Source organism: Aythya fuligula, chromosome 1 (assembly GCF_009819795.1).
Source record: "Aythya fuligula isolate bAytFul2 chromosome 1, bAytFul2.pri, whole genome shotgun sequence".
NCBI lineage: Eukaryota > Metazoa > Chordata > Aves > Anseriformes > Anatidae > Aythya > Aythya fuligula.
Window position 1 is genome coordinate 76,421,657 of NC_045559.1, and position 13,438 is coordinate 76,435,094.

Below are 13,438 nucleotides of genomic sequence, written 5' to 3' on the forward strand. Positions count from 1 at the left end.
TGAAAATTAGTCATCTGGTTTTGAAAATACTATCATTAATATTATTGCCATGATTCCCTCTCATTCCCATTTACAAATTCCCACTGGCAAAAAAAAGTAACCTGCTGAAGCAAACATACTTAATCCTACAAAAGTAATGTAAGTGAATGAAATAGACTTCCTGCCTTCAATATATTAATCTGTAAGAGAAAAAAAAAAAAAAAAAAAAAAAAAAAAAAGGATTTGGTCTTCCACCAGTACAAGGAGAACACTAAGGACGTGTGCTGTTTCCAACTTGAATAATTTCAGTGACATGTATGCTCAAGTGGTGTCTGGGAAGACTTGAGTCTTGGGTTACAGCTACATAAGAAACGCCTGCTGTCCCATAGTCAGGTATCTCACCCACAGAACAAGAGCAGCGTCCTGCAAGAGGCCATGCCATTTCATGGGCCTGCTGAACTATTTTTTTTCTGTCCTGGCTCTGCCCAGAGTGGCACCAGGTTTCTTCTGAGGTGGCCAGGTCACTTTGGCTGACTGGCATTGCTCTCAAAATGACTTTACCATAAAACAATGGAAAGAAAAGACTTAGAAAATTGAAGGGAAAATCCTGGCTATTCTCCAGTGAAATCACTGAGGAATTTGGCTACTCTTCAAGAGAACAGAGAATTCACCCCAAGAAGACTGATATCCAAATATTCCTCACAATGTATGTGCAAGCTGTTGATATGCAGTAGTTTTGAACTTCTGCCTGCAGGTGGGTAACCCATTTCTACAGGAAAAAACACATTTTGTGACAGCCAGCAGAAACAGATAAGAAAGAGACCTTTGATAGGAAAAATATAATTAAAAAAAAAATAGCATGCCATTAAAGGAAGTATAAATACACTTTATATTACATGAGTGGACTGTGTTTTCTTTAGTGTACATGCCATTTTTATTAATTCATACACTAAGTGCTAATGTGTTTCCTAATGCCATTAGGTGGTGCTTTCAGTAAGTAATATAATAAATAGTTCTTAAACAGTCCTTTTCTGCATCATGTTTTCTTTTTCTTCAGTAGAATAAAATTTAAATCAAACTCGACAGTGCCTCCTCCTTTTGAACTCCTCGACCTCACGCAAGGCTGTGTATCACGTTTCTGAGGCACTCTGGCTCCCCTCGGGTGTGATAAACTGCACTTTGGGCACGATGAGGGAGGGATTGGTTCTCCGCATGGAGTTGCTCCTCCGTATGGAGTTATTTCTCCTCATGGAGTTGCGTTTCCGTAGGGAGTTTTGGTGGGACAGCTCACTCTTCTGCAGGGTCTGGATGAGAATTGATGGCTTCTCATCAAGCTCTCGAGCGCTGCAACGTGGTGCTGCCACTTTGACGGTGTTGCCGAATTTGGAGTAGTCAACAGCATACACGCCTTCCTCTTCAGTGACAATGGGCACGAAGCGGTGACCCCACAGGATCTCCTCTGCTATGTAGGAGGTTCTTGCCTGTGTCGTGATGCCAGTCGTTTCTACAACACCTTCAAGTATCACTATGAGCTCCAGATCCTGGAGTGCCAGGTCAGCAGCGGAGATATCATAAAGAGGACTCCTCTTGTCTATGACATGACAAATGATTAAAGGAGCCACCAGGAAAATATTGTTACTTTCAATGGGGTTATCCACAGGGATATCTACTTGGTGAATGGGTATGACTTCTCCTTCAGGGGTCGTAGTCTTCCTCACAACCTGAATTCTCACTGAGGCACTGATGATCATGCTCTTCCTCAGGTCTCCTACTCGAAACATGAAGCAAAGTTTGCCATTTCGAACTGCAATGACTGCCTGCCTGCTGAAAATCAAGGTTTCTGCCCGCCTGTGAGCTTGTGCAGTTTTCATGAATATGCAGCCCAGCATGACAGCATTGATAATCAGACCCACAATGTTCTGTAGGATCAAGACTGTGATGGCCAAGGGACATTCCTCTGTCATCATCCTGCCCCCAAAACCAATGGTCACCTGAACTTCAATGGAGAAGAGGAAAGCAGAGGTGAAAGACCTGGAGGGGAAGATTGCACAAAGTTAACTCAAAGTATATCAAACATTAACTGATAAGCTATTAGCATGTACTTTCTAGAAACAAATGGCCTTAGAGGCCTATTTTTGCAGTCTTTGTACAGTTAAGCCTTCTGTTAACATCAGTGGAAAGACTGCACTCTTGGTGATTCAGTGTTTGCTTGATCAGAGCAGCATCTAATGGTGAGAGGAGAAGGAAGACCTGAGAGCCTGAGATCCTATAAGACCGTCTCTAATAGGAGGTGAACCTGAGAAGCTCACTAAAACCTCTGTTCCAGAAGACACGTCCCATGCCATGTTAGCCGACAGTGCTTTAACTCACAGCATGATTTTCCACCTTCTCCTTCCCATGGAGATCTTGGTGGAGCTGTGGTTTAGGAGACAGGTGAGCAACTGGCTGCACACTGACATTCTCCCACCACCCTGCACCTGGAAAGGAAACTGAGAAAATGGCAGCATTTCACTCATGCTACCTGCCCGTCTGTCCTGAGCCCCTTTAACAGGATTCCCTGGAGGGAAAGGGGACATTCCCACATTTCTCACACCTCCCAAACCTACGCTTGCTTCATGACTGAGACTGCTGGATCAGGCTGCAGAGGGAAGACAGTGGCCTCCATGGTCCTCTTTGCACATCCCTGAAGGAGGATAGTACTGTGACCCTGGGCTTGGGTTTAGCTCACTGTTGTGTAAAGGCTAGCTGGAAAATTTCAACACAGAAGTGTACTGTAGAAGTGTGAGTTAAGTTAAATGTCCCTGGTAAGCTACAGTGCTGGACATCAGAGTGGGCTGTCCACAAGCTTTCCAAAACACATGGTTTATAATATTGAACAATGTCACCTCCCCTGTATACACCAGGCTCTTTCATTTCTGTTTATAACACAGATATGTCCTTCACCAAAGTCTCTTATATCCAAAACTTGTACCTTGGGATTTATTTGGTAGACATGGGATCTCATGAGCTAACATTATAGTGACCCTTCTAACACAGTGCAACACACAAACACTTGAACCATCCTCATGCTCATTGTGGCTTTAACTATAGAAAATATGTATCCTGTCCATAAAGATGGACATTCATTGGTTTTGGTTTGCTTTCCAATGAATTCATTTTAAAATAACTTCTTATTGTTGTTGTTGCTTGTTTTTCCTAACCATATTTGCAGTGAGCCTGGAGTCGTTGGGACCAGGAAGAGACATTACAATAGCATAGGTAATACCAGGGATAATTTTCTGTAAAACAAGAAAGCTCATCTTTCAGAAAACCAGCCAGCCTCCACATAGATAACTTTGAAAGAACTTTGTCATTTAGTTCTCTCTCCCCCATCCCCTTATTCTTTGGCAGATCTCCATGTATAGAGGGTTTTATTTCTGCAGTTCATTCTAGAGAAATCAGTGATGAGGGATTTTATTAATGTAATTCATGGAATGATTTTTATATTCATAAATATTCATCGACATGCAGAATTAAACTTCTGGCTGAAACTTAATTCAATTTTATTCAACTTAAGGCTCTGTGCAGTGAAACATTCTGATTTCCCTTAACGAGGGGGGAGGAGGAAAGGGGAGGAGATCTACCTTTTTACAGCAGAAGTAACAGAAGCAGCAAGCTTGTACAGCATTTTGAACATGTGGAGAGGGAGCCATAAATGCCAAATTACACTATTCCCAGCTCCCTCTCTTCAGAGCTCTGCAAGTTTTCCTCTTGCGTGGCAAAGTCGTTCTAGCCTTAGAAATTCTGCAGTACTTTGAGAAATTGAAGTGTTGTGCAAGTTCCATCCAATGATTAAAATTTCCAAACCCAGGTTTCCCATAAATCTGGAATGGCACCTACTCAAAAAACTCTTCTGAAATATCTTTAGGCCTAAATCTCAGAAAAAGTAAGTTACAAAGTATTTGCTATTGTTTTGGCAGATCATCTCAGCATGAAATATTTTACATCCAGTAATTTACTGCTCTTAAAAATATCAGCAGTCATACTGCTGTTGCATGGCTGTGTCCAAAGTGGTAGCCAGGTTTAAGAAGATGAAGCTAAAAGATTTTCCATGGCTTGAAGATGGATACCTGAGCAGCTGTTTGCTGAAACTCCTTAGGCACTCACAGCAGAGCACCATGTGTGCTGTTTGTCATGGGCTAAGCCATGCAGCCACACCAGTTCATTGGCTCTGTTTATCCCCATCCTTCCAGGCTGTTCTTGCAGCAGCAGGCTTGCTGGGGAGTTAGTGAGGTAACATGGCTCTCCTTTGTCCTGGTGGCATGAAGCCCTCAGCACCCAGAACAGGCTTTGTGGGGTGGTCTGGGAGTCCCAAGGGGGCCTCCAGGCAAACAGGGGTGTGTCCTCCCAGCTGATGCCAGAGAGCTGCTGGGTGCAGCTACCTGCTAGTTTGGATTGAAAAAACCACATACATCCTTCTCTCTAGGACCAATACACCAGAAATGCTGGGGGTGACATCCTGAAAGACTTCCCCAGTGGTCACAAGCTGGGCCATGACATCTCACTTCAGAGGCAACTGTGGCCACTTAATGGAAAAGAAATAAGAGCAGCCTCCCCCTTCCCTAGCCCCCAAAATTGAGGAAGGTTGGCTTGGAAAATCCCCATTTCCTTTCAGTTTGAAAAAACTAATCTAGCAAAAAAAGTGTCAAAATGAAAGTAGAATGAAATCACTGCTCCCTTATGAGCCAGATCTGATGTACCTTCACACTTGCTGAGGTGCCTCAAAACCTACATGCAACTCCATGTTGGAGTTTTCCTCCAAGAGGAGGAAAGAGGAGTGGATACCCTCAGCCAGCTCTGCAGCCCCCTCATGGTCCCTACCACACTGCACCATGTAAAGGCAGTTGCTCTGACCATTCTGAATCCGGAGCTTTCTGCTTTAAAACCTTGTGCTGTAAAAAGAGATGTTACTGATGGCAGAGCAATCTTGTTGCTTACCCCCACTTCCAAGCAACAAACACTTCTTCTAGCCTGTGTAAGTATGTGCCAGTTTGTCAGAGCCTTGAAAATTGCCATGGCTTTGGGGACGGAGAGGAAAATACTTTTCTTTAACAGCTGACATTTAACCCAGTAGTCCCTTAAGCTTTCACTGTCTGATACATCATGCACGTCATGGAAACAGTTCATCTGTCAAACCGCTGGCCTGTGGCTTCAGCAAGGGACAGGCATTTTGGAGCTGTCTCAAGGGAGCTTTCTCAAAAGACATCTAGCTTTGCCCTAAGCAGCACTTTTCTTGCTAGCTGACACCCATAGCCAGTGCCCTGCTTCTCAGGCAGCGCTTTTGCGGTGGGCAACCTTTTACCAGCATGGCAAGCAGCTTGCACCATGCTCAGGATGCTACCGCTGCCATAGACAACATTACAATACGTGTAACACATACCCACTCTTGTAGCAGGCTCTTATCTCGACAGGCAGGGTATGTTACCCACAGAGTGTGGAGACACATGAAAAGCAGCAGGTCTCCCTCTCTCAGATCCTGTAAGGAATCAAAGAAATCTACAGTACAGTATTTTCCAAGCCCAGAAGGCTTGCTGAATTTATGTACTCAAGAGGAAAACACCACACTTTTCAATTGTCTCAACCAAACATCATGGTTCATGTAACCCAAAAGCTGCATTTCAGGTATCGGCAGGACAGCAGGCAGCTCTTTTCCCCCCTTTCTTTGTCCCACCAATTGTACTTTACCTGACACATGTCACGCAAGGTGTCCACTTTGTGCTGTTCGTGGTGCTCTCTGTGCTTGGGTCCATGTCACCGTGGGCAAAAGCCACCAGCCACCACATCATGGCGAAGAGCAACCAGCTGCACAGGAAGGACATGGTAAAGATGACTAGTGTGTGACGCCACTTCAGGTCCACCAAGGTGGTGAAAATATCTTGCAGGAATCGCCCCTGCTCACGGATGTTCTTGTGCGCCAGGTTGCATGCCCCATTCTTGGCGATGAAGCGGGCTTTGCGTGGCCGGTCTCGGATGCGGGGCTTGCGCAGGTTCTCAGCAGCGATCCGTGCCAGCACATACTCTTCAGGGATAATACTCTTTCGAGCCAGCATCTTCCTGCCACCATAGTCCACCCAGCAAGATGTGAAACAGGGGCCAGTCCCTCTAGCACGACTCCGGAGGAATCACTGCCTACCCTGAGAAGAGAGAAAAGCCGATCAGATTTGTCACCCGTGCACTATGGTTAGGTAACCCCACATCAGCAACCCTTACATCAAATGTCACTGTGTGGCTTTATTCTACAGCGCCCTCCCCTTTTCAGCCCATAACTTTTATGCAAGCAGTCGGTATCAGCTCCCGACAGAAAGGAAAGGTACTATTCCGACGCTCCTTGCGGGAAGGCAGGCTGCAGAGCCGTCTCGCAAACTCGGTGTAAAGTAACCTGACGTACGACAGGACGGATCCTCGGGCTGCTTCTCCGGGATGCAGCTGTGCCCGGGTGGGTACCGCAATGTGGGGCGGTCGTTGGTTTGCATCCTCTGGGACTCGAAAAGTTGGGCTCCTCTGCTTCGAACCGAGGCTTGCCTCGCTCAGCAGGGCTTTAGCTGCCGCGACCCTTCCAAAAAGCCCCCATCCGGTCCCCAGAAAGCATCACAACAAGGAGCTGAGCTGGCAGCTGGAGAAAGGGCTGGCGGAGCAGGCGTTCCCGTTTCCCCTCGCAGCCCTCCTCCCGTGCCGGGACTAGGCGGGGCAGCCCTGCCTTTATCCCCAGCCCTGGCCCCAGCCGGCTGCCAAAGCTCAGCAGCAGCGAGCGGGGCTCCCAGCATCACTGCCGGCCGGGCCGGCCCCCCGGCCCCCATCCGTGGCCCCAGAAGCGGTGCTGTGAGGCTGGAAAAGGCGCCTAGAGGGATGCTGGATGCATCCCCTAGGGCCAGATCCTGCAAATGTAGCAGGGGGCAAGGCGGCTCCCTGCGTGAAGCCCACCTCTGGCAGTAGCAGGGCTGGCAAGCCCAGAGTTTTTTCCTTTTTAGCTTTATCGTACCTCGGATCTCAGTGAGACAGCTTGCAGGCAGAAAGCGAAGTGCATGCGTAAGTATCTGGAGGAGCAACGCCAGAATCTCACGGCCTTTGCTGCTTTTGACAAACTTAATTACCTGTTTCTGCAAGAGGAAAAGAGGCATTCCTTTATATGGTTCACAACTCGTGTTAACTTAGATGGGCGCAGTGTCAGGGCCATTATAATCTTCAGCTGGTGGAACAGGCATTGACAGATTGGTATTTATGTATGTGATGGGTATAGGAGAAATTACGGACAATGCCAAAAACAAACAATGATATAATAGAAGTTCAGTCATTTTCCCACAGGTCAAGGTTTACAGTTTTGGCTCTTGTGTTTAATGGAAACTTGCATTCTTGGAAATTACGGCTTTTTTTCCGAAGTCTTAGGGTTTGTAGTAGGAAGAATAAACAGTACATCAACTTTACGAAAAGATCTAAATTTAGATTTTAATGAAGCAAAGTGCAGAGATTTCATTGTGTCGGATTAACTCCTCCATGCCCAAGGAATGTGTGTGTACAGTGAGGAGGTTTCTAAAGTTTTCTGAGTAACACTCAAGTGAATGACCTTTACAGTATAGAATTTACACAGAACATAATACATTACTTCTTTCTATAAACTAGAGACAGAAAGAAATGCTTCACAGGCGTGCTGCAGTCAGGAAGTTTTTAAGTGTATTCAGGCTTGGAAAAATTGAGAAGGCACATTTGAAAGGCAATGTAATCCTCAGCTTGAAGATATCCATCCTGTCAAACACATGCATGTGCTCAAGTTTAAATAGATGAGTGATTCCTGGAAACTTTTCTAGCAGTATCCTTTCTAATACCAAGTATCCAGTAGTCAGAAAAGAGACAGACTCAAAGCCACGGTCATATTAGGCAACTAACTAAACATTTTTGTAGGAAATTAACTCCAGGCAGATGACCTGCTTCAGTGTGAAAAATCAGGTTCTAAATCAATTACTTTGGATTGTAACCAGGCTTGAGTACAAGCCCAGCAAGTCACTTCTGTGTGTATCTGCAGGATCGGCATTGCTGCCCACTGTGGAAATCGATGGGCTAGCATGGGAGAGCCTGGGAGGTTATTCTGCTACAGATGGAGTGGCAGAGGCTGGTCATGAGGGTCTGACTCATTCATTTGATGCAGCCTCCAAAAGAGCATCTCACTTGGGTGTAACTGTTGGAAACAGCTGATTTAGTACACATGCAAAAAATCACCTTTCCTTTTTCCTCTCCCTTCCCTTTTCCCCCTTCTAGCCCCATGAAGCTTTTGTTCCATGCTAGGGCTAGAAACAAGACTGATGTTTCCCCAGTATGGTCACTAGCTGTGTTTCAAAAAACATACAGAGCTGGCAGGAAATTGCATGCAAACCCCCCTCCTTTTGCAGAAGATCCTTGCATATTATTATTTTGCTTTTGACACAACTCATGCCATGCAACCAGTTCTAGTTTTCCCTAAGGTTATTATTGACATCCATAGCTTTATAAATGCAGACATGTAAATACCAGGTGATGCCGCTTTTATTTACTTGCCACCTTAAAGCAAAACCCACCACTGCTTCTGTGTTTAGTCTCCGATCTTTCTCACCATGCCAAGCCACTTTGTCTGCTGGTGTGCCCCTTGCCCCATCTGCTGATGGGGTTCTGAGGAGGAACCTTCCAAAAGCTGGTCAGGTGGAACAGGAACTGCCTTGCAGTCAGAGTCCCCTGCTACCTCCCAGCCCCTCTTGTTTCCCATGAACTGCTGGGGGCTTCCTCACCATGGTGGAGCACCACGTGAGGGTGCCCCACTTCCTCACCATGTATGGAGCACTGTGCATAGCTGGGATAGGAAGGGGTCCCTTCAAACACAGATAGTCTTGGTGTAACCCCAGTGTGACTACACCGAAGTTATCGATCATTTTCCCCATCATTATACACTGGAAGAAAAATGCTTGTAAATCCCATCTTTCCATCTCTGCCTACTCAATATTGGAAGAGCTTCCCCCTCACAGAAAGGGATGCTTCCCTCCACTCTTATACCTGAGATCAGCTTTGAGGAAGCTTGCTGGGCTGCAACTGTTGGCATGTGAAGGTCAGGAGCACTACTAACAAGAACCATTCCTGGTTCAATAATATGAGACATGATTTTTAGCACAGCACACACTTCCCCAAGCTCCAGTACATGAATATGTTCCAGAGAGTGACAGCTACCAAAAATGTTCCCCTTTGCCCTTTTAAATACTTGCTTGGTTGCCACATGCACATGAAAGTCTGAGATTTAAGTAATAGCTGGGAAAATCTCCCCAAATGTCTCCTAGCCCTTTTTGTTAAGAACATAGTGTCTGAGTACTGTGAACACATCCTGTACAGCAGAAAAAAAATAATCAGAATTGATGACAGGTTTGGGTCCAGGTTTATTCCAGCCCATTATGCTTCTCCCTTTTTGCTGATTCATTTGCTCTCCACTCACAAGAGTTACTGATATTATGGCAAATATCACTTCACAATTATGCCTACCTAAAAAGTATTAAATAATGTTTTTAGGCATGAATCTTAAATTTCCACATTATATCTGTGCCCAGTCCTTTCAGAAAATCCTGCTTCATAATAAGTTTTGTTTGAAATTCTAATCTTAGCTTAGAGATAGGATGACTTTTCAGGCAGACAGAGATGTCAGGCACTCAGCACAAGGCTTCCACAAAGACACAAAGCTGATAAGCCCTATACGGACAGCATGGATGAACTCTTCCCCAGCTGAACTGGCAGTAGATCCATCAAACATGAAAGAGCAGAAACTGCAAACTAAGGGCGCCTGTTACCCTGAAACAATTTTTCTTTTTTCTTTTCTGTTTCATGCAAGAGCAGCAGGACAAAAATAGTCTTTATCATCAAAATACATGTAACTCATGCCCCTCATCCATTATTGCTAAGTTACATAGTAGAGTCTATATATGTCCTGTGGGTTTGCTGGCAGAGGCACTGATCTACATTAAGACTGTCTGGTTTGGAAATGATACACGTTGTTGAGATCTTAGCCACTTTTTGGATAAATAGTCATTTCTTTTGGCTTTCTTTGTCACTGCAGTGGCAGAGAGGCTCCAGGGAGTTTTGACACAAGATTTTATGGAACAAGTGATAGCACATGCCTCTTTCATGCTTCTTCCTACACCAAGGAAACAGGGGCCAAGTCTGCTTGCGTAGGAATGTGTCCTGGGATGGGCAGTGGTACTCCAGCCAAACCTGCCCAGAGCTGGGCCCCTACCACTGCTTGCAAAACAACATGAGCTCCCCTGGCCCTGCTGGCTCCCATGGCCTCTCCTAGGAAGTGCTACCATACTTGGAGGGCTGCCCCCTGGTGCTCCAGAGAATCAGCATGAAGGCCACCAGCATGCATCCATGACAGAGGGCATGGTCTTAGGGAAATGGTGCAGGGAGATCCCTTTTGGGCTGGGGCTCCTGCAGAGTCAGCAGAGAGGGGGGAGGAGGAGGGAGAGGAGAGGGATTATCATGCCCAAACCATGTGATTCCTAGAGTGATCTGATTTATGAAATCCAGCATCTTTTAGCCTCTGCTTCCTGTACTCCACCTCTGCTCCAGAGACATGCCTGAGCCAAGAAGGGGGTAGATGAAAGAAACGCCTTGTGCTCCAGGATTTACCTTATACTCACTCTCAGCCTCATTTCCCTCTAGAGGCAACCACATTGTACTATGTCTGTGTGCAAAACCCACCGAGACTTCTTGCCACCCCACATTACTTACCCATCTCCCTGCCTTTGTCTTTTATTTTAGCATTGTGTTTGTTTCTTTCCAAATCTCAACAGTGAAGGTTGAAAACCAAAGGCTGCACATTGCTGAGTCTCAGCACTATAGAGACTGTCACAAAACCTTCATGCCCTATCCCTTGATAGGGCAGTTGCTTGTCCCTAGTTGGCTCTAGGGACAGGCAAAGATGCCTAAGGTAGCAAAGTGCTGACTGTGGCAGAACAGCCTCTGTCTCCTTTTTCTGTGCCAGAACTTTGGAGAACCAGAAGTTAGAAGAGGGTACACACCCCTGTTGCTAGGGCTTGGACAATTCTTTTCTCCTTTACTTCTGGAGGGATCTGGAGAAACAGAGCCAGGTATCAAAGGTTTTTTCATTGATGTCCTTGTCCAAATTCTCCTATTCCTCCTGTGTAGCTGGAGCCAGAAGGTTTGTGGCTGTCTTCAGCATCAGAGTAGCATAATTCATTTTCGTCTCCATAAAATTCCATAGAGGTATGGATTTTTTTTGTATCTCCATCTCTGTGCTTCCAGGTCGCTTTGGTTACAAGTGATTGATATAACAGCTCTCTCTGCTGGCTGCAGAGTGAGAGTTAAATTAACATATGCCATTGATGGAAGATAAACACTACCTCTCATCTTCAGATCATATCACGGAATAATTGGCAGCTCTGAACCCTCTGGTCTCAGATGCTACAGTGGCCCCAATAGATGGCCCCAAACCCAAATGATTCAGCTGTGAAAATCTGTGGTACAAAGAGCCTCTCACAACTTAAGGCTCCCCCCTCTGATGGAGTAGTCTAATACTCATAGCTGATATTGCTGAAAGAGTAAGGGCCAAATCTAGCTAGTATGCTATAAACACACATAACTGTCAACCATCAGTCTATAACTTTATGCATTTCAAAGAATATGCGGCTTTGGAGCATCTGTAACTGTGATACTGAAGGACAGTGGTTCTGGACCATGTAATTTACACTGAGGTGCATTAGTTCCTTGGTTACATGGTTAAATATTTTACTGGATGTTTAAGTGATGTTTTCAGATGTAAGCTGGTACAGCCAGCAAACCCTGAAGGGAGAGTTAAGAAATGTCATGGGAATAGCTGAGACACGCATGGGCAGTTCTAGCTGTCACTGTTTGTTACTTATTTATACCTTCTATTCTGAGGATGTGCAACTATGCAAAGTATTCATTTGTAAAAATGACTAATACGCATACACAAGAATCAATTTTCAAGAATTGAAATCACCAAGAATTTCAAGAATTGGAATCTTCAATCAAGAATCACCAGGTGGTGAAATTTGCAACATGGTAACATTTGAGCTGAATGCTACATTATTATAGAGTAATTCATAGGATGGAAATCTCCATATTCAATGAAAATGAATTAAGACTTCTTGCACATGGTGAGTGTCAATACGCTAAATAGAAACTATTTCTTATTAATAAAACAGTTATTTTGCAATAAATGTTTGTTTATAGTCTGTTAAGAATGTGGCTTGTTTTATTAGAGGAATAAAAAACTCCTGCCAGGAATGTCTGTTATGTTTGCATGAGTAGTGTCTAACACCAGACAGATTCTATCAATGGTGGATAATTAATAACTGTGTAGGAAATTGTTTAAGACTTTTCTAGAAATCTCTCTTCTCTTGAAGAATTATATTTGGAAGCTTCTCTGAACTTCATAGCTTCATATAAGCCAATACTCTAAGCTGTCCTGCCAAAAGAGCATCAGCACATCACTGAATTGTAAGTCAGGGAACTTCTGCCTCATAATAATTTTTTGATAATTTGAGAACCTGGTAGTCTTTCCCCACAATTCTACACAGAGGTCAGTTCTGGTGGAGAAAAAACAGAGCAGTAAAAAAACAATGTGGAAATGATTGGGATGTTTGCATGGCAATGAAGAATTTGATTTACAGTTTTGTTTTCCGCCTTTTTTTTTTATTATTATTACTCTGTTTTGCCTCTGAAAGGATTTATTTCCAAAGAAACCAAAGAACTCCTCACATGACATCACTGAATTCATATCAGAGAGTTTACAAAACTTATTGTGGTTTTAAATTAGGCTTTCAAAAGGTACTGCTTGAGGATATAAAATAGCAAATCTGACTAATTCATTTTTGCTTTTTAACACATTTTATGGGAGAATCATTGCTCCAGAGAGATTTTAACTAGTAGCTATGTGGTTTCACTAGCTATTTTAGAATGGATTTCTACTGACACTATCACAATGGGGATACTGAGCTCAAACACAACTTAAAACCCCTGCAATGGGATTCATGGCACATGAACATTTTGGCTCAGAAATTAACACAACATTTGTATGGGGCATTGCTGGTGAAGCAGTAATGAGAGGTTAGCTGTTACTAGTATGGTGAAAGGTCACATACAAAAAGGGCACAAAGCCATTTGTGCCAGCCAATACAGGGAAAAGGAAAGACAATACACTGGTTGCAGCTCAAAGGTTGAGGAACACAGTTGTGGATCCACAAACAGCTGCATTGGCAAAAAGGGACCTTACTCCTTCTATTTTACTTCAAACATTCCAGAAAAATACTTGACAGAGAAAAAAAATGACAGATGAGATGAGAAACTTAATTTCAGAAGTCTCACAAGAGGTGATTTTCCTCTATCCATAGGTAAAAAAAATATACATGTGGCCAGTGTTTGCATTCAAAGC

At 44.3% G+C, this 13,438-nt stretch overlaps 1 protein-coding gene across 2 annotated transcripts; it reads right to left on the reverse strand.

Moving 5' to 3' along the window:
- Positions 1–244: 244 nt before the first annotated feature.
- Positions 245–6,543, reverse strand: KCNJ8 (potassium inwardly rectifying channel subfamily J member 8). 2 transcript variants are annotated; one of them, XM_032197642.1, is made up of 3 exons: positions 6,407–6,543; positions 5,704–6,152; positions 245–2,010 (listed from the first exon to the last, which is right to left on the reverse strand). In XM_032197642.1, exons 2-3 carry the CDS (start codon positions 6,066–6,068, stop codon positions 1,110–1,112), a joined length of 1,266 nt encoding a protein of 421 aa, XP_032053533.1. In that variant the 5' UTR covers positions 6,069–6,152; positions 6,407–6,543; the 3' UTR covers positions 245–1,109. The 2 variants fall into 2 exon arrangements, with proteins under 2 accessions (XP_032053533.1, XP_032053544.1); XM_032197653.1 differs by lacking the exon at positions 6,407–6,543 and having other exon boundaries at positions 5,704–6,173.
- Positions 6,544–13,438: the final 6,895 nt, after the last annotated feature.